Genomic DNA, 25,204 nt, shown 5'->3' with positions numbered 1-25,204 from the left:
GAAGGGAATCCAGAACTACTCTGCCACCTGGCTCACAGTCCAAGGTTTTATGGTGCTAGTGCTAAGTTGCTTCATTCGTGTCTAACTCTTTGCTACTCTATGGACTGTAGCCTGCCGGGTTCCTCTGTCCATGGGATTCTCCAGGCAAAAATACTGGAGTGGGTTGCTATGCCCTCCTCCAGAGGATCTTCCTGACCCAGGGATTGAATCCACATCTCTTAAGTCTCCCGCATTGGCAGGTGGGTTTTTTTTTTTTTTACCACTAGCACTTATGGTCATAGAATTAATTTCCAGGTTGTCTCTGGCCAGTCATCTTGCTTGGCCCATATTTGATCTCAGGGTCCTTTCTAGTGGCCCATGCATCTCTCAGCCAACATGGATTCCAGTGTGAAGGATTGTGGGAGGTTAGTAGGACAATATTATGGCATCTCCTCTCTCCTTCTGGCCCCTCCCAAACTCTCCCAGTTTTTGGTGGCAGCACCATGTTCCTTACTGGGACCTCCTGTTGTGAGATAACTTAAGCAAGTGGTCATCATTGTGCCTGGCCAAGGTGGGCAGTTTCAATCAATACTTCCCTAACAATTAATAGTATCAAACTACAAAGCAGCCTAGTGGATAAGTTTATTTTAAAATTCTAAAAATTAAAAAAAAACCAACTGTACCAAGGTTGTAAATAAAAAAGATTGGTCTCCATCTCTTTGTTACCTGCCAGTCTCCAAAGATGACTATTACTGTTCAATATCTATTTTCTTCAAGGCACTTTCTGCTTCAACAACATATGTGTATCTATATAAACATAGTTTCTGTCACATTTGGAATCATATTGAACATACTGTTATGCTGTGTTTTTTTTTCATTGTGGATATCTTTCTATATCAGTACATTGAGTGTGATTTAAATACTGTCTATATATTCCTCTGTCAAATGTGTTTACATCTTCAGCTTAGGCTTATCATCTGAACTCCAGACTTACAATCATCATCTTGACATAACCACTGTGATGTCTCAGATTCTAAACACAAAACTGCTCACACCTGCTACTCATTCACCCAATCACTCAAACAAAAAACCTCAGTCACTATTTTCTTCTTCTGCATCTAATCAATCCTGTTAACTTGTTGACTCTGTCTCCACCCTACAGCATCAAACTGGGCTGCTTCTCCCCTTTCTGTTGCCATCTGGATTCTGCAGTCATCTCCCTACAGGCTTCCTGCTTCCACTTTTGCCCCTACAAGCCACCTTCAGTGAATAGCTAAGCATCATTTAAAAAATTAAAGCGAGTTATGTCAGTTACTTCAATTACTTTTCACTATACTTGGGAAAAAACCAAAACCTCTCAATTTCATATCATAGCTTAGAAGGGTCTGGTCTCTGCCTCCCTTCCCAACATAACCTTGGTTACCATATTCTGTAGCCCATCCCCATTCTCTCAATAGGCCAAAGTGAGGAGGTTCCTACTTCCTGAGCTTTGTCTATTCTGTTCCCTCTGCTAGAACACTTTTCCTTACCATGCTTCAGCCTGGCTACTCTATTAAACAGGTCTCAGTTAAAATACCTTTCTTAGAAAGGCCTTCTCTGACCTCCTCTTCAATTAGGGTTGAGTATCCATATTGTCTCTCTCACAATAACCTAAGTCTACCTTATTAAGATTTATCATCATTGTACATTACTAGGGTGTCTGTTTAATATCCTTTGAGACTGTGAGGGAGGTTGCTATCTGTGAGGGAGGAGTCATTTTGGGTTTCACTCTATCCCTAGCAGCTGGCACAGGGCCTGGCATAATGAAAGCTCAAAATGAATAGCTGTTGAATGAACAAAAAAAGAGGAGGCAGGTGTGGGAGTACAATAGTCTGCTAGAGAACAAATGAGCAAAGGCAGATTTTTCTCCGAGTTCCTTTTCCCACAAAGGCTATATTGTATGTTCTTTCCTTCTGATCTGTTGCCTTTTGGGATCCACTTGTGGCTTAAACCAAACATCAACAAGAATGTGGACAGGGATAAAGATGTGTACGTAGCACAGGTGAGGCAAGCTAAGGCCAGATCCGCTGAAACCAGAGCTTAGGATTCAGGACCCTCTTCTTCCTGGGACCTGTATAGACAAGGGCAGTCGGTAAGGGGACTCTGGCTGCAGCATGTTGGGTGGGCCCAGAGCCGATGACACTAATGACCTGGCCCTCCACCCCTCCTCTGGTGGATGCCACATTAAAAACAAACAACTAACAAAAAACAGCATCCAGACAGTCCAGAGAAAATCACTCTAGGTGGGCCAGGGAAAGGCAGTTTTCTTTTTTTCAAAGAATATACTTGGTGGCTTCCCTGGTAGCTCAGTGGTAAAGAATCTACCTGCCAATACAGGAGACACAGGTTCAATCCCTGGTCTGGGAAGATCCCACATGCTGTGGAGCAACTAAACCCGTGTGCCACAACTATTAAATCTGTGCTCTAGAGCCAGGGAGAGGCAACTACTGAGCCCAGGCACTGTAACTACTGAGGCCTGAGCTGTAGAGCCTGTGCTCTGCAACAAGAAAAGCCAGCACAATGAGAAGCCCCTGCTCTCTGTAACCAGAGAAAAGCCCCCACACTAATGAAGGCCCAGCACAGCCAAAAATATTTTTTAAAAAGGGGGGTATACTTGTTTTGTTTTTCCCCAGTGGCTGGAGACTTTATTTTGGCCGTGCATGCAGGATCTTAATCCCTCAACCAAGGATTGAACCTGTGCCCCCTGCATTGAAAGCAGAGTCTTAACCACTGGTCCACCAGGGAAGTCTCAGAAAGGCAGTTCTTGACTTGCTCCAGCCAGGAATCTGCATGAGTCTGTCATCTCTTTCTTGGCACCAGTCACTTTCTCTTCCCTGATCGACCCCACCTCCCCAGCCTCCTCTACTGCTTGCCCAAAGCATCCTGACCCCTCACCCAGCAGGGCAGGGCTGCCTTTAAGCACGTCTGGAGAAGAACTAGCTATTGTTTTCCAGACCTGGAAAAAAAAACCCTGTGCTCGTGTCTTCTGTGAGAAGTCTTCCGCAGTTCCTCTCAAGCTAATTGCTCTCTTCTCTGTGCTTCCAGAGAACACGGACTCTGTTAAGAGAAGTTACTAGTGACAAGTAATAGCAAACAGCATTCTTACTACCTAATGGGCCCCATGCTAGGCTCTGGAGTTTGGACATAAAAGGGACTTATTCCATTGTATTCTCCTCAGTGGTTGCCAAGGTCACCAAGGGTGAGTGCCTCTGGGACAGGGGACTATATCTTATACAGTCCTTGGTTTGGTAGTTTTCTGTTTCATTAGCCTTAACACCCTCAGTTCAGTTCAGAAGCTCAGCCGTGTCCGACTCTTTGTGACCCCATGAATCGCAGCACGCCAGGCCTCCCTGTCCATCACCAACTCCCGGAGTTCACCCAGACTCACGTCCATCGAGTCAGTGATGCCATCCAGCCATCTCATCCTCTGTCGTTCCCTTCTCCTCCTGCTCCCCATCCCTCCCAGCATCAGAGTCTTTTCCAATGAGTCAACTCTTTGCATGAGGTGGCCAAAGTACTGGAGTTTCAGCTTCAGCATCATTCCTTCCAAAGAAATCCCAGGGCTGATCTCCTTTAGAATGGACTGGTTGGATCTCCTTGCAGTCCAAGGGACTCTCAACAGTCTTCTCCAATACCACAGTTCAAAAGCATCAATTCTTGACTAGACGAACCTTTGTTGGCAAAGTAATGTCTCTGCTTTTGAATATGCTATCTAGGTTGGTCATAACTTTCCTTCCAAGGAGTAAGCATCTTTTAATTTCATGGCTGCAGTCACCATCTGCAGTGATTTTGGAGCCCAGAAAAATAAAGTCTGACACTGTTTCCACTGTTTCCCCATCCATTTCCCAGGAAGTGATGGGACCAGATGCCATGATGTTCATTTTCTAAATGTTGAGCTTTAAGCCAACTTTTTCACTCTCCTCTTTCACTTTGATTAAGACGCTTTGTAGTTTCTCTTCACTTTCTGCCGTAAGGGTGGTGTCATCTGCATATCTGAGGTTATTGATATTTCTCCTGGCAATCTTGATTCCAGCTTGTGCTTCATCCAGTCCAGCGTTTCTCATGATGTACTCTGCATAGAAGTTAAATAAGCAGGGTGACAATATACAGCCTTGACGTACTCCTTTTCCTGTTTGGAACCAGTCTGTTGTTCCATGTCCAGTTCTCACTGTTGCTTCCTGACCTGCATACAAATTTCTCAAGAGGCAGATCAGGTGGTCTAGTATTCCCATCTCTTTCAGAATTTTCCACAGTTTATTGTGATCCACACAGTCAAAGGCTTTGGCATAGTCAATAAAGCAGAAATAGATGTTCTTCTGGAACTCTCTTGCTTTTTCCATAATCCAGCGGATGTTGGCAATTTGATCTCTGGGTCCTCTGCCTTTTCTAAAACCAGCTTGAATATCTGGAAGTTCACGGTTCACGTATTGCTGAAGCCTGGCTTGACGAGTCTTGAGCATTACTTTACTAGCATGTGAGATGAGTGCAATTGTGCGGTAGTTTGAGCATTCTTTGGCATTGCCTTTCTTTGGGATTGGAATGAAAACTGACCTTTTCCAGTCCTGTGTGGTCCACAGGAGAAGGGAATGGCAAACCACTTCAGTATTCTTACCTTGAGAACCCCATGAACAGTATGAAAAGGCAAAATGATAGGATACTGAAAAAGGAACTCCCCAGGTCAGTAGGTACCCAATATGCTACTGGAGATCAGTGGAGAAATAACTCCAGAAAGAATGAAGGGATGGAGCCAAAGCAAAAACAATACCCAGCTGTGGATGTGACTGGTGATAGAAGCAAGGTCCGATGCTGTGAAGAGCAATATTGCATAGGAACCTGGAACATCAGGTCCATGAATCAAGGCAAATTGGAAGTGGTCAAACAAGATGGCAAGAGTGAATGTCGACATTCTAGGAATCAGCGAACTAAAATGGACTGGAATGGGTGAATTTAACTCAGATGACCATTATATCTACTACTGCGGGCAGGAATCCCTCAGAAGAAATGGAGTAGGCATCATGGTCAACAAAAGAGTCTGAAATGCAGTACTTGGATGCAATCTCAAAAACGACAGAATGATCTCTGCTCGTTTCCAAGGCAAACCATTCAATATCACAGTAATCCAAGTCTATGCCCCAACCAGTAATGCTGAAGAAGCTGAAGTTGAACGGTTCTATGAAGACCTACAAGACCTTTTAGAACTAACACCCAAAAAAGATGTCCTTTTCATTATAGGGGACTGGAATGCAAAAGTAGGAAGTCAAGACACACCTGGAGTAACAGGCAAATTTGGCCTTGGAATACGGAATGAAGCAGGGCAAAGACTAATAGAGTTTTGCCAAGAAAATGCACTGGTCATAACAAACACCCTCTTCCAACAACACAAGAGAAGACTCTACACATGGACATCACCAGATGGTCAACACCGAAATCAGCTTGATTATATTCTTTGCAGCCAAAGATGAAGAAGCTCTATACAGTCAGCAAAAACAAGACCAGGAGCTGACTGTGGCCCAGATCATGAATTCCTTATTGCCAAATTCAGACTTAAATTGAAGAAAGTAGGGAAAACCACTAGACCATTCAGGTATGACCTAAATCAAATCACTTAACACCCTGTTGCTGCTGCTGCTAAGTCGCTTCAGTCATGTCCGACTCTGTGCGACCCCATAGACGGAAGCCCACCAGGCTCCCCTGTCCCTGGGATTCTCCAGGCAAGAACACTGGAGTGGGTTGCCATTTCCTTCTCCAATGCATGAAAGTGAAAAGTGAAAGGGAAGTCACTCAGTCGTGTCCGACTCTAGCGACCCCATGGACTACAGCCCACCAGGCTCCTCCATCCATGGGATTTTCCAAGCAAGAGTACTGGAGAGGGGTGTCATTGCCTTCTCCGACTGAACACCCTAGAATGGAGCAAATACTCTAAGACCATCTTTATTGCTTTCTCTTTCTCTAGTTGCAGCGAATGGGGCTCCTCGTCATTGAGGTGCTCAGGCTTCTCGCTTCCTTGGCTTCTCTTGTTCAGCACAGGCTCTAGGGCAGGTGGGCTTCAGCTGTTGTGGTACATGGGCTTAGCTGCCCCATGGCACCTTCCTGGACTGGGGGGTCAAACCCGTGTCTCTACATTGGCAGGTAGTTTATTAACCACTGGACCACCAGGGAAGTCCTGTACAACCATCTCTACCACCCTGAAGTGAACCTTGCTGGCAAAATAACCTACCTATACATATCATTAAAAAACAAACTGGAGGACTTCCCTGGTGGTCCAAAGGTTAAGAATATGCCTGCCAAGCAGGGGACTTGGGTTCGATCCCTGGTCCTGGAAGATCCCACATGACGAACTACTAAGCCCATGCATCCTAACTATTGAGCTCTGGAGTCTGGGAGCCACAGCTACTGCAACTTGTATGCCCTAGAGCCCAAGCTCTGCAACAAGAGAAGCCACCACGATGAGAAGCCCACACACCACAATCAAGAGAAGCCACCACGATGAGAAGCCCACACACCACAATCAAGAGTAGCCTCCACTTGCCGCAACTAGAGAAAGCCCATGCACAGCAACGAAGACCCAGTACAGCCAAAAATAAATAATAAAATTAAAAAAAAATAAACTGTAATGCTCTGTAATATAACAAAAAAATAAAGGGAGAGAAATTTATAATAAGAGTGTATTGGATGAGAGTATAATGGATACACTATATTTGAAAACATGAAACAGTTAAACATTTGCACATTCTTACAGTAAATAGCTGAAATTTAAGAGATGTCATTCAGATGATTATTGAAAATCCTTTTCCTTTATACTGGCTACCTTGACACCACCACATTATTTGTTTATACGTGTAGAATCCTTGTGGTCACAACAGATACAAACACAGGCCAATACAGGGATGTGGTACTGGTGACTTAAATACCAGAGCAGCTCTACTGTCAGTGATTTTCCAAAATGGCAAACAACAGTTGGTAAACTTCCAAATGAAAAAAACGACAGTCTTCCTTCATTTTACATTAAGAGTTGCATTCCTGGAAAAGTCAGTGTATAATAAAACAATACAACAAATAGTTTCTGCTTAGATGTAAAACTGGGTTAGGTTCTTGCTCAGCTCATTCATTGTCAATGGCCTTAGGTATAAGGGTCAGCTCTTCAAGGTGAGACACTATCTCCCACACTGCCATTGGACACTCCAGGGCCTGCCAATCCCCCAAATCACTGCACAACCACAGTGCTCCCCAGGCTCAGTGAGAGCCCCTGGCCTAGCACTACTTTTGGTGCATGTTCCAGAATGAAGGCAAAGCTGCAATGGGTCAAGAAGAGATGGCTCTGGTGATAGACCGGTGACCAGGGCGAGACTTCATTTCTGTTACCAAAAATGTGCAAACCACACATGAACTGGGGCCTTTCTTTCAAGGTAGAGATTTTGGTCAGGTGGGATACTGCTTGTACTTTTCAAGAATAGCACTTTTCAGAGACCAGGGAGGAAACAGTCTGATTTTATAGTGATACAGGCTACAAGGGATTAAGAGCTGAATAAATGGACAGAAAATGAAGGCAACTCCTTAAATATAATGACCATCACACTCAATGACCTGAAGAGAATAACACTGCATGTGTGCTCAGTCACTTCAGTCGTGTCAGACTCTTTGCGATCCCACGGACTGTATAGCCCTCCAGGCTCCTCTGTCCATGGGATTCCTCCAGGCAAGAATACTGAAGTGGGTTGCCATGCCCTCCTCCAGGGGATTTTCCCAATCCAGAGATCAAATCTGTGTCTCTTACATCTCCTGCATTGGAAAGCCAGTTCTTTACCACTAGCGCCACCTGGGAGATTAACAGTACCTACTCTTTAAGGCTTTTAATCCAGGTTTAATTGTATGGATTAACCCTGCAAACGCATGTAAAATGATGTCTGGTCCAACTGTAAGCGCTCAGTGTCAATGTTAATAAGCCAGACATGGGAGTATACACTTTCCATTGTCCTATTTAGTTCCTGATTCAAAATCTGTGTGTACTTCTATTATCCCCGATTTGCATGCAAAAGAAATGGAAGTTTAGAAGTGTTAAGAAAACTTGTGCTAAAAAAGATACAGTGAGAGAGGACAGGTGGTCTGCAGAGAGGGAGCTGAGCTGGGAGTCAGAGATGGAGAACCAGACTGTTGCCAGCAACAGCAAGGTCCCAGTTCCCACTGACAGTTGCCAAGTGCTGAAAGGAGACATAGGCTATTACTAGCCCACCAGCCTCCCGGAGCAGAGAGGGTGTCCTAACTAGACACCACAATAAGCAATAAAATAGCTACCCTTTATTTAGAACTGAGTTCCAGTTTCGGCAGGAAGCACTCTACTCCATCCCTGTCGATCTCCACACTGGTACAGTGCTAAGAAAGCCATCACTGACTCATTTTCCTCATCAAGACACTGAGAAAGTGGCTGCCTGAGGCACCTTCTTCTACCATGAGGATGCAGGAGAACCAAGTGGCTATATCAGAGCTGAGAAACAGGAAGGCGAGCAGGAAGGAAGGGAGAGGTGAGACTCTCAACCCTGACCAACCACAGAGACCAGGGAGCTGCCCGGACAAGGGGCGCCCTTCCTGAGACTCAAGCACCACCCACTGCCACCTCTGGGGAGGAGTGATACCCAGTCCCCTGGGACCGTGTCTGAGGCTGGAGCCATACTTCTATGCAGGCCAGCTTCAGGGTAAGGGGGAACAGCAGAAGGACAGGTATTTCAGCCCCGTGGGAAACCCAGAATGATCTTTGAGCACTGTGAGGAACATCTGTGGCATCCTGACACAGCTCTGAATCTTGTTCCCTTCTTATCCATTCTGCTGGCTTCTCTCCCTATTGCTCAGGTCTGAGGGTGGCAGCTGGCTTTGCCCTGGACACAGTTTCCTGCAGTCCAGAAAGCCACCTCAGCCCAGCTGAGATCTATAGCCTCTGGGGACCCTGAATTTCCACGTGCTCTGGCTTCTACTGAACCCTGAGGTATGAGAGGGCCATCCCCCTCACCTCCCCCCCAAAGCTTAAGTGGGAGAAATGAGGCTTGAGCCCAGCTACTCCTTTTCTCAATAAATTATTTTCCTTTAGGACTTCCCTGGTGGTCAAGAATCCATCTGCCAATGCACAGGACACAGATTCAATCCCTGGTCTCGGAAGATCCCACAGGCCACAGGACAACTAAGCCCATGTACCATAAAGACTGAGGCTGTACTCTAGAGCCTGGGAGCCACAACTACTGAAGCCCGCCCACCATGGAGCCCGTGCTCTGCTACGAGAGAGGCCACCACCATGAGAAGCCCAACTGCTGCAAAGAGTGGTAGTGAAAGTTGCTCAGTCATGTCTGACTCTGAGAGAGTCCTCTGTCCATAGAATTCTCCAGGCCAGAATACTGGAGTGGGTAGCTGTTCCCTTCTCCATGGGATCTTCCTGACCCAGGAATCAAACTGGAGTCTTCTGCATTGCAGGCAGATTCTTTTCCAGCCTAGCTACCAGCCCTTCCTTACTTGCCGCAACTAGAGAAAGCCCAAGCACAGCGATGAAGACACAGCACAGCCAAATATAGTTTTCAAAAAGAAATTCTTCCCTCTCACCTTTCTCCTTGCTCCCTCGTGGCCTCCCAGAAGGTATTCCCTTCAACTATTCCATAAACGATACATTTCCTTAGGCCTCTCCTCACTGTCCCCAGCTGATTACATCCACTCCTGTGAGTGGGTGGTGATTTGGGGGGCCTTTTGCAGGGTTGGCTGCTTTATGCTAGCCATCTTCCAAGAAAAAAAGATCTCAAACAAGGTTGAGTATTTTCTTCCTTTGAGGAAAGAAGAGTATGGACTCCCTTTGCTGCACACCAGGCAACTGGCCCATTGCCTCTGGAGCATCCAACAGCTCTGAGGGCAACCCATGTCCAACCTCAGAGCTGACCTGCACCTCCCGTGCTACCTCATCCTCAGACCACACACACACACACACCAGGCTGCTGCAGATTCTTTAATAAGGCATGGGCTGATGGCTGGTTCTTGGAACTAAAGGTCAAAGAGTGAGGACATCACATCTGAAAGGAAAGAAGAAAGTCAAAGGGATCTGTCTGCCCCCTGCAGCTGCTCTACCCTAAGCCTGGACCTCTCTCTCACGGCAGATGACGTACGTACTTCTCTCTCAAGCTCAAATGCCACCTGGTCTCCAGGAGAGGAAAAAGCCCCCTTTTGCAGAGAATCTCCCATACCATGTTTCTCACATCGTGTGGTTACCACTTCCCCAGGCTGCGGGGCTGTGAGCAGCGCCAGCTGTTTCTGCCTCAGCTCCTGATACCTCACGTTCCACGTTTGTGTATGTGAGGACCCCTCAGGCAGGCACCACCCCAGCATCTCAGAACACCTCTGGCTTCTCCCCTTCCTCCAGAAGCTGCCCCCCAACCTCTACCTTAGTGTGACCCTGGCTCCTTCCATGCACACCCAGCCTCAGGTCAGGATCTTCAGGTCCCCTCCCCTGGGCCTCGAGGGTGACAAGGCCTCACACCTGGCTGGCTCATGCACTGTCGGATCCTTTCCAGCCGGGTGGAGGCCAAGGCACGGGCCTCTTCTGCAAAGCGGCGGTGTCCCTCGTCAGTCAACTTCCAGAGGCAGGATCGGGGCCGGGAGCTGGCCCCACCCTGCATGCTGACCGGCACCTTCTCGAAGCTGTCTCGGAAACAGAGATTGTGACGCACGGTATTCTTCCAGCCTTCAGGAGCCGTCCGGAAAAAGGGGAAATGTTGTCTGCGGACACGGAGGAATGGTAAGGAGAGGGGTGGTCTTTCTGGGAGATGCCTCTCCTGGACAACTTCTCACCCAGGGGCCAGAAGCCCTCAGCCCTCCTCTCAAGGTGCTGAAGCAGAAGCTGGCCCATGAAGCACTGTGCTGACTAGGCCTGTGGCTGCGCAGCTGGTAAAAGCCTCACCCTCTGAACTCAGTCCACTGCCCCTACACTCCCAGGCTCGCTTTCCTTCCTCCCTCCCTCCAAGGGCTCAGGACTGACAACTGGAACAGAGCTGAAATCAGGCCAACAGCTCCTGTCAGAGGAATCCTGGTCAAGGAGGACACCTCTTGAGGATTAATATTCTGTGACTCTGACTCTAACAAAGGGAAAAGGTCTGAAAAACTCATACTCATGGGTACCTGACTGTCAGAAAGCAACGTAAATCCTTTCTCAGCTCGGCTTCCCCGGGTCCCTGGGGGACAGGCTGTGCCAGATTAGTTTAGTCCAAAGGGAAAACGTGAGAAACTGCTGGGGGATCTTGAGAGGGAAGATAAGAGAATTTATGACCCAGGTGAAAATATGTTTTGAAGAACTAAGATAGGGACTTCCCTGGTGGTCCAGTGGTTAAGATTTTGCCTTTCAATGCAAGTGGAGCAGGTGTGATCCCTGATCAGGGAGCTAAGAGCCCACATTCCTCATGGTCAAAAAAACAAAAAACAGAAACAATATTGTAACAAAAACTTAAAAAAAAAAAAAGAACTAAGCTATAGAAAGGTTGGAGTCTCTTAGATGTGAGGGGTGGCGGTGGATATCCTGTCTATGTGAGGTGAGGACACATATTCGGGGACAACCTGGAACCAGAGCCTGGGGACAGAGAGGGATCCTCTGGGATACATATGGGGGAGCTGAGGCAGCAGCCCAGGGCCCCGGCCAACTGGAAGGTATCAGAGCAGGGCCCTGCCCCCTCCCTTCGCCCTCCTCATAGGGCCCCCCGGCACATACCGAGTGAAACTGTAGATCTGTTGCACGTTGAGGCCACAGGGGGCACTGTTTCTTAATGCCAGTGCAATTAGGTGGAAGAAATTGAGAGGGGGCCTGGACCAGAGCCTCCCCTCCTGGCTGTTGGCTTGCCGAAGCCTCCGACTCTGGAGGGGGGCCGGTTTGTGAGAGGACGGGAGAGCCACAGAGGAGCGGTCATCCTGGTCCTCAGCCTCCTTCTCTTCTGTGAGCTGGAGGAGCACAGAGTAGGAACTGGTCCTGACTCCATGGTCTCAACTCCAGGGGTGCGGTGGCAGGAAGGGGTAGTGGGCCAGGGCCACCATCTGGGCTTCTCCCCAACCCAGAAGACGGGGGGCACAGCTAATTTCTGAACCCATTAACCCTTTGTCAGTCCTAAGAAAACAGAGCCCTCTGCTGCGTCATCCCTGGGCCCACCCCCTGCCTAGAGCCCACCCCAGAAATCCCTACCTCCCAGTTGCGGAGGCAGGTGGCAAACTGCTTCCAAGGGGAACACTGGTCTCCAGGGGGTGACAGCAACCCCACCTCTGTGGCCTCCGGACATTTGGCAAAGTCTTCTTTTGGGACTGGCTGAGGGGAGGCAGCTGTGGTTGTCAGATTCTTCCCCTTACTGGGTTCTGGGACCTCCAGCTTTCCAGGGGGGAACATGATGTTGGGGTCTACCCACATCCACAGGTTGGGCTCAAAATCTGGACCTGCAGTAGAGAAAAAAGGAGACTGTGGCCCATAGCTCAAGGACTTTGGGTGTCCCACCCAGGCCACAGGGCCATGTCACTTCCCTTCACTCACCATCTTTATCAGGGTTGGGTTTTTTTTCCAGAGGTAGCATTGGTGGCTGAACTATTCGGAGTTTATATCTGGCAACTGACAAAAAGAAAGAGTCAAAACATCCTAGAATTTCCATTGTGGCCCCAGAGTCCTGGGCCTTGAAGCCTCCCTGGGAGGTGGCTGTGGACCCTGCCTGGGAAGCGATATCTTATTCTATGGGTTTCCCCTTACCTCTCTGACCTTCTCATTATCCTCTGCATTCTTCCCTTCTCACCCTACATTATGTCCTTGAACCATTTCATTAATGCCTGTTACTTCAGTCAGTCACCATCTATAAACTCAAAGCTTCCATATCTTTATTTCTAGCCTAGACTTCTCTGCTAGCCCTTAATTGGGATAACCCACAAGCACTTTAACCAGGCAGGCTACAGTCAACAAGGTCAAAAAAGTCAGATACAACTTAGTGACTAAACAACAACACACATATATATGTATTCTTTTTCAGATTCTTTTCCATTGTAGGTTATTACAAGATACTGAATATAGTTCCCTGTGCTGTACAGTAGGTCCTTGTTGGTTATCTATTTTATATATAGTAATATGTATCTGTTAATCCCAAACTCCTAATTTATCCCTCCCCTCACTTCCCTTTTGGTAACCATAAGCTTGTTTTCTATGTCTGTGGGTGGAAATCATTCTTGTCTCCTCTTTCCTCTAGAGCCACACCCAATCAATCACCAAGTTCTACCATCCCAGTCCAAGCCTGTAACCTAAAAGTTCTGTTTACCTTTTCTTTAACTTATCATATTGCAGTTTTGAGCCAACTCATTGGAAAAGACCCTGATGCTGGGAAAGATTGAGGGCATAAGGAGATGAGGGCGAGAGAAGATGAGATGGTTGGATGGCATCATCCACTCAATGGACAGGAGTTTGAGCAAATCCAGGAGATAGAGAAAGACAAGGAAGCCTGGCATGCTGCAGTCCAGAGGTGGTAAAGAGTCGGACACAACTGAACAACTGCAGTTTTGAGTGATCTCCTAAAATGTTAATCCAATTTTTTCACCCTTCACCTGGATGGCTTTCCATTGCCATTGGGCCAAATCTAAATTCCTTAAGATAGCCTATAAGGCCCTGGCTCCAGGCTCTCAGGCTCGCTCAGTCGTGTCAGACTCTTTGCAACCCCATAGACTGTAGCCTACCAGGCTCCTCTGTCCATGGGATTTTCCAGGCAATAGTACTGCAGTAGGTTGCCATTTCCTTCTCTAGGGAATCTTCCCAACCCAGGGCTCAAACCCGGGTCTCCCACATTGTAGACAGATGCTTTACAGTCTGAGCCACCAGGGAAGTCTAAGATAGTCCATAAGGCCCTAGCTCCAGGCTCTCCACCCATCTCCAGCAGACCTTATCGAGGAAGAGCCTAGGTCTTCCCATAAGCTGTTCCCTTTTTCCTGGAAGCCCTCTTCCTGCTTGCCTCATTAATTGCTACTCACCCATCAAGTCTGTTTAAACATCTTTCTAAAGCAGCCTTCTCTGACTATCTGTCCAAACACACACATAGCACACATTTTATTCTAACTGCTTGCTTAGAGTCTGTCTCCAGGTCTGTTTCCCTCACTGCCTGGGACATAGGAGGAGCTCAATTTAAATTAATGAATGGATACATGGTAGGCTCATCAGAGTAAATCAGGTATATATTAGAGCTAGTTGCGTGGTATGAATCTGGCTTCTGGTCCAGTTAGGGGGAACCGCTTTTGTCTCCATCATTGTCCCCATGAGTGTCATATTACAGAAGAATCTAGGTCTGTGTCTGGGAAATGATGATATACTTATTGGAAAGCTCAGTCTCTAGAAAGGAAAAAGTAGTAAGAGATATAATAAAGAAAAAGGAAAACTATAATCATTTACAGGGAAAATAGATTAGCATAGAAAACTATATAAAATTGATATAGTAATAAAAATTATTAGAACTAATAAGAGTCCAGCAGGTTTGATAGATATAAGAGCAACATACTACTCACCACTGTTCCTCTATACCAGCATTAAGAAACTGGAAAATAAAATTTTTTCCAAAAAGATGCTGTTTACAATAGCAATCAAAGTTATAATGTGGACCTTTATGTGAAAAAAATGTAATTACTATTTGAAGACCTAAAAGACTTCAATAAAGTAAGACATATAATATATATTATAAAGATGCCAATTGGCTTCCCAGGTGGCACAGTGCTAAGAAACCATCTGCCAATGCAGGAGATAAGGGTTCAATCCCTGGGTTGGTAAGATAACTCTTTCCAGTATTCTTGCCTGAGAAGTCTCATGGACAGAGAAGTCAGAGCAGGCTATAGTCCATGGGGTCACAAAAGAGTCAGACACTACTTAGCAACTAAAAAACAATAATAAAGCTGCCAATTATTCTCAAATTAACCTATACATTTAATGCAGATATTATAACACATAAATTAGAAGGGTCTGCACAGTAAAACTCACAAGGGGGAAAAAAAATCAATAGATAAGAAATCAGAAAAAAAATAATCTCCCAAACTCTCAATTCTCTGACAGACAACTCCTACAAATCAAAAAATAAAAAGCTAAGACAAACCTGTTTGTGGGTAAAAGATACGAATCAGTATTCAGAAGGAGGGGATACCTGAAGACGCTCAACCTCACTAGTCAGAGGAACACAATAAAAGAATGAGCTAATACGTGACATGGAACTGACAAGAATTATAAAGACAGGCAAAAAAAAGCATTGGCAAAGATGCAGCAAAACCAGATCCTTTATTACACTGCAGATCTGAATACCAACTGGTCTGGTGAAGAATAATCAAGCAGCACTATAGATTACTGTCTGCCACTGGGTGCGTCTATTCTCGTTAACAGAGGAATTTATACACTAATCTTCACTGTTGCCATCATCTACCAAACTCTGGTCCACTCATTTAAAGAAATTTAGCTCCTGGCTCACAGTCACTAAAGCTACTCCTGCATTAAATCTTGGCTATTTCAATTGATACATAGATGATTCTCCAAAGACCCTGGCCTTGAAGTTTTTTGAATTCGTCTGCTCCCCAAATTTTGCCTTCCATCCCAATATAAACAGTCCTTCTCATTGTAATAACCTGAACCAGTAACTGCAACCTCTCCATAACCTCATTGCTGCACCCTGTAAAAGGGTTGCATCACCTCCCCTTTCCAGCCATCTTCTTCTCAACCCCAACCATCTTTTGATACCAGTGATAACACCAATCCACTGATCTACGGCTTTGGAGCACTGGTTTGGAAGAGCTGGATTTAATCAGGGTTGTGGTTTGGCGTAGCAAGTGTTCCAGAGCCAAAGGACTGACGGTGTATGCAAGAGAGTGATTGTGTTTGACTGCGGGATTCCAGGTTAAAGAGAGGACTTCCTAACTCCACTCTTTGAGAGCAAGAAAAATGGTGACAGGATCAACAGACTGGTAATCTCAGTGGATCAAAGGATAAGGTCTCTGTCTCTTCTGTCCTTGCTCTGACACAGGTGGCTCTGTGCCTCCTCAAGCATACACAATGTACCTATTTTTTTTTTTTTTTTTTTGTCGGGGAGGGGAGGAGTTCTTGGAGGTTTGTGGGATCTTAGTTTCCTGACCAGTGAGTAAACCCGGCCCTGGCAGTGAAAGTGCCGAGTCCAAAAAACTGGACTGCCAGGGAATTCCTGTCTCCTCTCTTTCCTGATGCTGGGAAAGATTGAAGGCAGGAGGAGAAGGGGGAGACAGAGGATGAGATGGTTGGATGGCATCACCAACTCTATGGACATGAGTTTGAGCAAACTCCTGGAGACAGTGAAGGACAGAGGAGTCTCACGTGCTGCAGTCCATGGGATCGCAAAGAGTTGGATATGATTTAGCGACTGAACAGCAAGAGCAACAACAACTCTTTTCTGTTATTAATTTCTGTCTCTGGACCATATCAGCATTCAAATATGCTGTTAATTCTCTGATCTTATTAAAAAGAAGAACTTGTTGGGACTTCCCTGGTGGTCCGGTGGTTAAGACTTCATGCTCCCAATGCAAGCGGCTGGGTTTGATCCCTGGTGAGGGAACCAGATCCCGAACACTGCAACTAAAGATCCTGCATGTGTCAACAAAGGCCAAAGATCTCGCAAACTGCAACTAAGACCCAGTGAAGTCAAATAAATAAAATACGAATATTAACAATTTTTGTTCCCACTTTCTGTGCCAGGCCAGTACTCCATTTTTGCTTGCTTTTGAGGCAGAACTCCTTGAAAAAATCGTCTGTACTTTCCATCTTCACTTCCCCTCCCTTCCACTCTTATATCCTTGCCAATCAGACTCCTCCACCACTCCCCCAAAACCACAATGCTTAAGGTTGCACTCCACCAAAACCATATTATCAAGACTCTGCTTTGATAACTCCAAGTCAGCCCATCCCTGATCTGATCTCTCCTGTAACCACTCCTTCTCTGAAACACTTTCTTCACTTGGTTTCCAGGAAAAGACAATCTCAGTTTTGATTCTCAATGGTCATTTCCTCAGTTTTTGTTGGTTATCTCTCTTCTCTCCAATCTCTTTAAAATGGAATGCTCCCTAGGGCTCACTTTATTTTCTCCCCTTAAATGCCACATGTGTAACAAAGACTTTCAAAATTCCTATCCCTCTCCATAATTAAAACATATCCACCAGCTTACTCAATATTTCTACTTGGATATCTAAGAAATCTCTCAACCTTGGCATGTAAAAACAGAATTCCTGGTTTTCCTCCCCAGATCTTCCACATCTCCGTACAAGACAACTCAATCCTTGAACCTGGTCAGCCAAAAGCTCTGGAAGAGTCATCCTCTAATCTTTTTTTTTTTTACATAATACATCCAACCCATCAAGAGAATCCAGCTGGTTCCTTCTCACCACATCCTCCACCACCACCCTGGTGGTCCAGTCCACCATCAGCTCTTGTCTGGATTACTACTATAGCCTCCTAAATAGTTGCCTGGTTCCCAGTCTCTCTACACTTCAACCCAGCAGCCACAATGATCTTTTCAGACTATAGATCATTCAGGATAAGCTGTATAATCTGCAAGTGAAAAGTGAAAGTGAAGTCGCTCAGTCATGTCCAACTATTTGTGACCCCATGGACTGTAGCCTGCCAGGCTCCTCCATCCATGGGATTTTCCAGGCAAGAATACTGGAGTGGGTTACCATTTCCTTCTCCAGGAGATCTTCACGACCCAGTGTTTGAACCTGGGTTTCCTGCATTGTAGGTAGACGCTTTACCCTCTGAGCCACCAGGGAATTCAAATGTAGGGTTCCTTGTTCAAAAATTATTAAAAATCTTGACAGTGCTAGCAGGACATTAAACTCAGTATAAACACCCTATGTAATGGCACAGGTCACTCACTATATTGGCAATCAGGTCACTCCACTGTTCTAAACTTTGTCAACCGTACTAAATCTTACTGAGTCAACCCTAATGCCCTGAGAGGGGAAGAGGGCTCTTCCTGACCTCTGCTCCATGCTCCACACCCTCTGAACTTTTCTCTTTATTTACCTTGATCCAGCCTCACTAGCCTCTTTACGAGTTCCTCAAACACTCCAGGCATATTTCTTTCTGAGGGCTTTTTACATGAGCTATTTCTCCTGCTTGAGAAACTTTTCCTCTAAGTATGGTCTAGCTCACCATCTCACCTCCTTCAGCTGTGCTCAAACATGTTCCTGGGACTACCCTGGTGGTCCAGTGGTGATCCATTGGCTAACACTTGGTGCTCCCCACACAAGGGACCCCAGTTCAATCCCTGGTCAGGGAACTATATCCCACATGCTGCGACTAATATATATTATATATATACACACACACACACACACACACACACACACACACCCCATGTGTGTGTGTATATATATATATTAATATAAACTGCCTGTGTGGCCCCAGTAGAATATCAGCTCCATGAAGAGTTGTCTCTTTTGCTCATGGTGTATCAAGAGTATCCAGAATAGCGCCTGGGAAAATTGGAGGTGCTCAATTAATATTTCTCTTTTTTTTTGGCCATGCCTGTGGCATGCAGGATCTTAGTAACCAGGGATTGAACCTGGGCCCCCTGAATTGTGGAATCTTAACCACTGGACCACCAGAGAAGTCACCTGATAAGTAAATATTTCTTGAATCAAGACACAGGAATGTTCAGCATTCCTCATGGTGACAAGGAGTTCCAATGGAGTTTGTGTCTCCGTCAGTAAGGAAAATTAAATACAAAAAGATAATATATGCAGATGATAGAATATCACACAGCTATCAGAAATGATGAATCAGATCTTCCTTTAGCAACCCCAAATTACTCTCAAAAACAATGTGAATGGGGGGACGCAAAGAGTATTATGTACAGTAAGGTGGCCTATAAAAGCAAAATAATGCTAAACAGTTTTCAAAGATACATTTATCTATAAAGACATTAAATGGATTGGGAGTGTGGGAAGTGAGGAAAGAGGGTGGGGACTGAAGGAAGAAAATGAGTTAATCCAACTACTCTGCCCAAACAGATGGCAGTCATATATCAAGAATGAAGTAAGCAATTACCTCAACTCTCAACACCTGAGAAAACACCGGAGACCAAACTAAAAAAAAAATTTCAAAAGACAACGGTCAACTATCCATTCAGCAAATACTGAGTGGCTCTAGGTGTCAGACAATGTATTAAGAGGGGGATACGGCCACAGACAAAATTGATTTAAAAAATCTTTTTAAAGAGAAAGATGATCGAAATCAGTAGTGTGCCCAAAACGGCCTGGGCGCCACGGAGAAAAGGCTGAAAAGAGACCTAAAGGTTTTGCGACGGCGCCCGTGAACGCGGGTAGAAAAGCAGTGTTCGGGCAGGCCCCTACCTTCCGTGGGGTTCCAGTCGAGGCTGGGATCCCCTCGCCTCTTGGGAAAAGTAGGGGCAGGGCAGGGGCGCAGCAAAGGGGGCAAGGAGTCCAGAACCGCAACTTCGTAACCGGGCTCGTGAGGGCGGGCGGGGAGGAGGTCCAAGCGCCGGAGCCTCGGGCCTGGGGTGCCCACGAGCGCCCCCCTCAAACGTCGCGGCGCGCCCACCCCCCACGACCCCGTCCAGGACACTCACGGTTCTGTTCGGCTAAGGGCAGGTGCGACGTGGCGAAGGCCAGAAAGGACTCGTTCCCCATGTCCCAGTCCAGCAGCCCCGGGACCTGGCCATGGAGGCTGGCCCAGAAGTCGACGTGCTGCAGTTTCAGGTCCACGGTTAGGAGAGGAGGGCCAGCCAGCACAGGGTGAGAGAGTCGGGAGAGACTGAGGCTGAGGCCTGGGAGGCAAGTTCTTAAATCCCCTGGTGCTGATTGACTTGAGTGGAGCCCGCTCAGGTGTGCCTCATCTGACACCCTCGGCCTCTCGGGCCTACGCTGAGCGCCCCCCCACCCCGCCTTTTCCACAACCCCTCACGCTTTCACTTTGGGGTTTGGGGACCTTGGGGATTCGGAAGGGAGGGATCCCAGGCGCTCTTTCCCCTCTACATTTACCCCAAGCTCTTTTTTTATTTGGTAAATCAGTCTACCAATCAAGAATGATCCTGTGATGGTATTAGTAGAGACTTTCTAGAAGTTTGGAGGATTTTATGGTTTATCCAAGATCGCATCTGTAAGTGTAAAGTGGAGATGGAATTAAATGGTGGTTTTTATTATTTTATGTCATTTTTTTGGAATGGTGATTCTTAAATTTTGTTTTTCATACTTTCAAATTTACAGAAAAGTCCCAAGACTGCTATAAAAAAATTCCAGTATACCTAATTGGTTAAGTCCTCTAACCAATTATACCAATTATTAACATTTTATCACATTTTTGTTTTTCTCTCTGTGTAAGACATACATTATCTTTTTCTGAACTACTCAAGAGTAATTTGCTGACATCCTGCCCCTTTACCCATCAATACTTAAGTGTGTATTTCCTGAAAACCAAGATATTGGTTTATATAACCAGAAAATCAGAAATGAGAAAATTAAAAAACTTAACAAGGATTCAGTGAAAGTGAAAGTGACTCAATCGTGTCCAATTCTCTTTTTGTTTGTTTTGTTTTGATAGGTAAGAAGTAGATTTATTCAGATTCAGAGATAAGCACACTCCAAAGACATAGTGTGGGCCATCGCAGAGAGGAGTGCAGCTGTGTCTGACTCTCTGTGACCCAGGCCAGAATACTGGAGTGGGTAGCATTCCCTTCTCCAGGGGATCTTCCCAACCCAGGGATCGAACCCAGGTCTCCCGCATTGCAGGCAGATTCTTTACCAGCTGAGCTACCAAGGAAGCCCTTATGGATTCAATACTGTATTTAAAATACAGATCCTATTCAAATTTCACCAATTGCTCCAATAATGTGCTTTATATGACTTTGCTTTATTATCTAGAATCCATTTCAGGATCATGCAAGGCATTTAATTTTTATGTCTCTTTAGCCCTTAATCTGGAGCAATTTCTCAGACTTCAATCTTTCATAACATTGGCATTTTGAAGAGTACAGGCCATTTATTCTGTAGAATGTCTTTTAGTTTAGGTTCCTGTTTCCTCATAACTAGATTATGTAATTTTGGCAAGAATGTCAGAGAAGAGATGTTTCCTTATTAGTACATCACATTAAGAGACCCGTGATGTCAGTTTGTCTCATTATTAGTGGTATCCATTATGTTTTTCAACTGTGAAGGTACCTTTTTTTTCTCTCTTTTGTAATTAGTAAGCAATTTGTGGGGAGATATATTAAAGTGATCTAAAATCTTGTTTCTCATCAAATTTGTACCCACTAATTCTAGTGTCCATTTATGATTCTTGCCTAAATCAATCATTACTATGATGCGTGTGAAATGATTTTATTTTATATATATTTTTTGACTGCACCTCCAATCCTGTGGGACCTTAGTTCCCTGACCATGACAGTGAAAGCACTGCGTCCTAACTGCTGGACTGCCAGGGAGTTCCCTGATTTTTCTAAATCTATCTATCGTTCTATCTCCATTTATTTTAGTTGGCAGTCTTTTGTAAGAGCTTCCCAGGTGTCGAAGTGATAAAGACTCCACCTACAAATGTAGGAGGTGCAGGTTCAATCCTTGGATCAGGAAGATCCCCTGGAGAAGGAAATGGCAACCCACTCCAGTATTCTTACCTAGAAAATCTCATGGACAGAGAGGAACCAGAGCGGGCTACAGTTCATGGGGTTACAAAAGAGTCAGACGGGACTAAGCACAGCACAGCACATTCTTTTGTAAAGAAGAACTTTTCTTTATCACATATTTGTTTGTTATCAGTATGGACTCAAAAGATTGATTCTTATGTTACAGAAAGTGAAAAGTGGCAGTGAAGTCGCTCAGTTGTGTCGGACTCTTTGCAGCCCCGTGGACTGTAGCCTACCAGGCTCCACCATCCATGGGATTTTCCAGGCAAGAATACTGGAGTGGATTGCCATTTCCTTCTCCAGGGGATCTTTCCAATCCAGGGATCAAACCCAGGTCTCCCACATTGTAAGCAGACGCTTTACCGTCTGAGCCACCAAGGAAATCATATGTTACAGAGTGGATTATAATTCAGTACTGTATTTGTTTTATCCTTAAATTATTCATATTTGGCCAGAGGGTGAGGCAGCCCCCTCTTTGTGCATTCTGGGTTTTCCCATCAGAGCCCATCCACCCTGTACTGTGTTGCCAGTTGCTTGCTTACTAGACTGGAAACTTTGAGAGTAGTACCTGGCATGTAGGAGACCCTCAATAAATGTTGTTTTAACTATGGTGAAAACAACAACTTCCTTTTAAAAAATTTACTGGCACCCTACCTTTAATATCAATAATAACAGTAATTTTATGATAATTTCCCTAGTTATAAAAATAATACATGCCTGATACAGAAAACTTGGAAATACAGAAAGCACAAAGAAAAAGACAAGAAAACAAAAATCATTCTTGTTATCCACCAGAGATAATAATTAATTACATTCTGATGTATAGTATTCCAATCTTTTTCCTGTGTTTCATTTTGTTTTATATAAAAAGTTATTGTAATGGATCTACCGTTTTATAGCCCCTTTTAAATTAATGTATCATTTGAAAATGTTAATATCATATAAATCATATCTCTGATGAGGTTAACACCCAGAATGTATAAAGAAATCCCACAAATCATCAAAAAATCCAAACAACCCAGTTTAAAAATGGGCAAAAGACTTGAATAGACATTTCTCCAGAGAAGAAATACAGATGTCCAATAAGCACATGAAAAGATGTGCTTTTATATCATTAGCAGTAGAGAAATGCAAATAAAAACCACAATGAAATACTACTTCGTATCCATTGGGATGGCTATTATAAAAATAAACAAAGAAAATACAGGAAATAACAAGTGTTGACTAGGATGTGGAGAAATTGGAATCCTTGTGAATTACTGGTGGGAATGTAAAATGATGCAGGCTCTCAAAAAAAAAGAAAAAAATAAAAGAATTACTATATGATCTAGCTGTCTCATTTCTTGGTTAATACCCTGAAGAACTGGAATCAGAGGTTTGGATAGATATCTTTATACCCATGTTCAAGACTGCCTATTCACAGTATTTAAAATGTGGAAACAGGGACTTTCATGGTAAGAATCTGCCTTGCGATGTAGGGGACTTGGGTTGGATCCCTGGTTGGGAACCTAAGATCCCACATCCCTGGGGCAACTAGAGAGAAATCCACATGCCTCAGTGAAGAGCTCACAAAAGATCCCCTGTGCCGCAACTAAGACCCGAGGCAGCCAAACAGATGTATTTTAAAGATGGTTAAAGTCGTAAATTTTAAGTTTGTATTGTGTGCTTTGTCACTCAGTGGTGTCCAACTCTTTGCCACCCCATGGACTGACTGTAGCGCAACAGGCTCCTTTGTCCATGGGGATTCTCCAGGCAAGAATGCTGGAGTAGGTCGCCACTTCCTTCTCCAGGGGATCTTCCTGACCCAGGGATTAAACCTGCATCTCCTGCATTGGCAGGCAGATTATTTACCACCTAGTCACCAGGGAAGCAAAGAATGAATGTGCTGTGCTGTGCTTAGTCGTTCAGTCATGTCCGACTTCCTGCAACCCCATGGACTACAGCCTGCCAGGCTCCTCTGTCCATGGGGATTCTGCAGGCAAGAATACTGGATTGGGTTGCCTTGCCCTCCTCCAGGACATCTTCCCTACCCAAGGATCAAACCCAGGGCTCTCGCATTGCAGGCGAATTCTTTACTATCTGAACCACCAGGGAAGCCCTTAATGTTTGTATTATCATGATTTTCAGTTCAGTTCAGTCGCTCAGTCACGTCCAACTCTTTGTGACCCCATGAATCCCAGCACGCCAGGCCTCCCTGTCCATCACCAACTCCCGGAGTTCACTAAAACCCATGTGCATCAAGTCTGTGATGCCATCTAGCCATCTCATCTCTGTTGTCCCCTTTTCCTGCCCACAATCCCTCCCAGCATCAGGGTCTTTTCCAGTGAGTCAACTCTTCGCATGAGGTGGCCAAAGCACTGGAGTTTCAGCTTTAGCATCAGTCCTTCCAATGAACACCCAGGACTAATCTCCTTTAGGATGGACTGGTTGGATCTCCTTGCAGTCCAAGGGACTCTCAAGAGTCTTCTCCAACACCACAGTTCAAAAGCATCAATTCTTCGGCGCTCAGCCTTCTTCACAGTCCAACTCTCACGTCCATACATGACCACTGGAAAAACCATAGCCTTGACTAGACGGACCTCTGTTGGCAAAGTAATGTCTCTGCTTTTGAATATGCTATCTAGGTTGGTCATAACTTTCCTTCCAAGGAGTAAGCGTCTTTTAATTTCATGGCTGCAATCACCATCTGCAGTGATTTTGGAGCCCCCAAAATAAAGTCTGACACTGTTTCCAGTGTTTCCCGATCTATTTCCTATGAAGTGATGGGACCAGATGCCATGATATTTTTCTGAATGTTGAGCTTTAAGCCAACTTTTTCACTCTCCTCTTTCACTTTCATCAAGAGGCTTTTTAGTTCCTCTTCACTTTCTGCCATAAGGGTGGTGTCATCTGCATATCTGAGGTTATTGATATTTCTCCCGGCAATCTTGATTCCAGCTTGTGCTTCTTCCAGCCCAGCATTTCTCATGATGTACTCTGCATAGAAGTTAAATAAGCAGGGTGACAATATACTCCTTTTCCTATTTGGAACCAGTCTGTTGTTCCATGTCCAGTTCTTCCTGACCTGCATACAGATTTCTCAAGAGTCAGGTCAGGTGGTCTGGTATTCCCATCTCTTTCAGAATTTCCCACAGTTTATTGTGATCCATACAGTCAAAGGCTTTGGCATAGTCAATAAAGCAGAAATAGATGTTTTTCTGGAACTCGCTTGCTTTTTCGATGATCCTGTGGATGTTGGCAATTTGATCTTTGGTTCCTCTGCCTTTTCTAAAACCAGCTTGAACATCAGGAAGTTCACGGTTCACGTATTGCTGAAGCCTGGCTTGAAGAATTTTGAGCATGACTTTACTAGCATGTGAGATGAGTGAAATTGTGAGGTAGTTTGAGCATTCTTTGGCATTGCCTTTCTTTGGAATTGGAATGAAAACTTACCTTTTCCAGTCCTGTGGCCACTGCTGAGTTTTCCAAATTTGCTGGCATATTGAGTGCAGCACTTTCACAGCATCATCTTTCAGGATCTGGAATAT

The 25,204-nt window shown here is 45.2% G+C and overlaps 1 protein-coding gene and 1 long non-coding RNA gene across 4 annotated transcripts; one reads left to right on the top strand and one right to left on the bottom strand.

Annotated features, from left to right (window-relative positions):
- Window positions 1-607: 607 nt before the first annotated feature.
- Window positions 608-19,840, bottom strand: FOXR1 (forkhead box R1). 3 transcript variants are annotated; one of them, XR_008702906.1, is made up of 7 exons: window positions 19,629-19,840; window positions 12,548-12,622; window positions 12,209-12,453; window positions 11,744-11,970; window positions 10,523-10,761; window positions 2,975-10,058; window positions 608-2,089 (listed from the first exon to the last, which is right to left on the bottom strand). XR_008702906.1 is itself a non-coding variant. In XM_055548325.1 (6 exons), exons 1-6 carry the CDS (start codon window positions 19,687-19,689, stop codon window positions 2,031-2,033), a joined length of 906 nt encoding a protein of 301 aa, XP_055404300.1. In that variant the 5' UTR covers window positions 19,690-19,840; the 3' UTR covers window positions 608-2,030. The 3 variants fall into 3 exon arrangements, 2 of the variants coding, with proteins under 2 accessions (XP_055404300.1, XP_055404301.1); XM_055548325.1 differs by lacking the exon at window positions 2,975-10,058; XM_055548326.1 differs by lacking the exon at window positions 2,975-10,058 and having other exon boundaries at window positions 12,284-12,453.
- A 151-nt stretch (window positions 19,841-19,991) lies between these two features.
- Window positions 19,992-22,933, top strand: LOC129628798 (uncharacterized). Its single transcript, XR_008702907.1, has 3 exons — window positions 19,992-20,158; window positions 20,266-20,310; window positions 21,844-22,933. It is a non-coding gene; the product is annotated as an uncharacterized LOC129628798 (long non-coding RNA).
- Window positions 22,934-25,204: the final 2,271 nt, after the last annotated feature.

The sequence above is a fragment of the Bubalus kerabau genome, chromosome 15, assembly GCF_029407905.1.
Source record: "Bubalus kerabau isolate K-KA32 ecotype Philippines breed swamp buffalo chromosome 15, PCC_UOA_SB_1v2, whole genome shotgun sequence".
Taxonomy (NCBI): domain Eukaryota; kingdom Metazoa; phylum Chordata; class Mammalia; order Artiodactyla; family Bovidae; genus Bubalus; species Bubalus kerabau.
The sequence above is the reverse complement of the archived record's forward strand: the minus strand, read 5'-3'. Positions and strand labels throughout refer to the sequence as shown.

Coding starts and splice junctions, on each gene's coding strand:
- FOXR1 (XM_055548325.1), bottom strand. CDS start 19,689: ATGGGGAACGAGTCCTTTCTGGCCTTCGCCACGTCGCACCTGCCCTTA. Junction 12,623..19,628: donor GCCCTTAGCCGAACAGAACC/GTGAGTGTCCTG, acceptor TCTTTTTGTCAG/TTGCCAGATATAAACTCCGA. Junction 12,454..12,547: donor ACCCAACCCTGATAAAGATG/GTGAGTGAAGGG, acceptor TCTCTACTGCAG/GTCCAGATTTTGAGCCCAAC.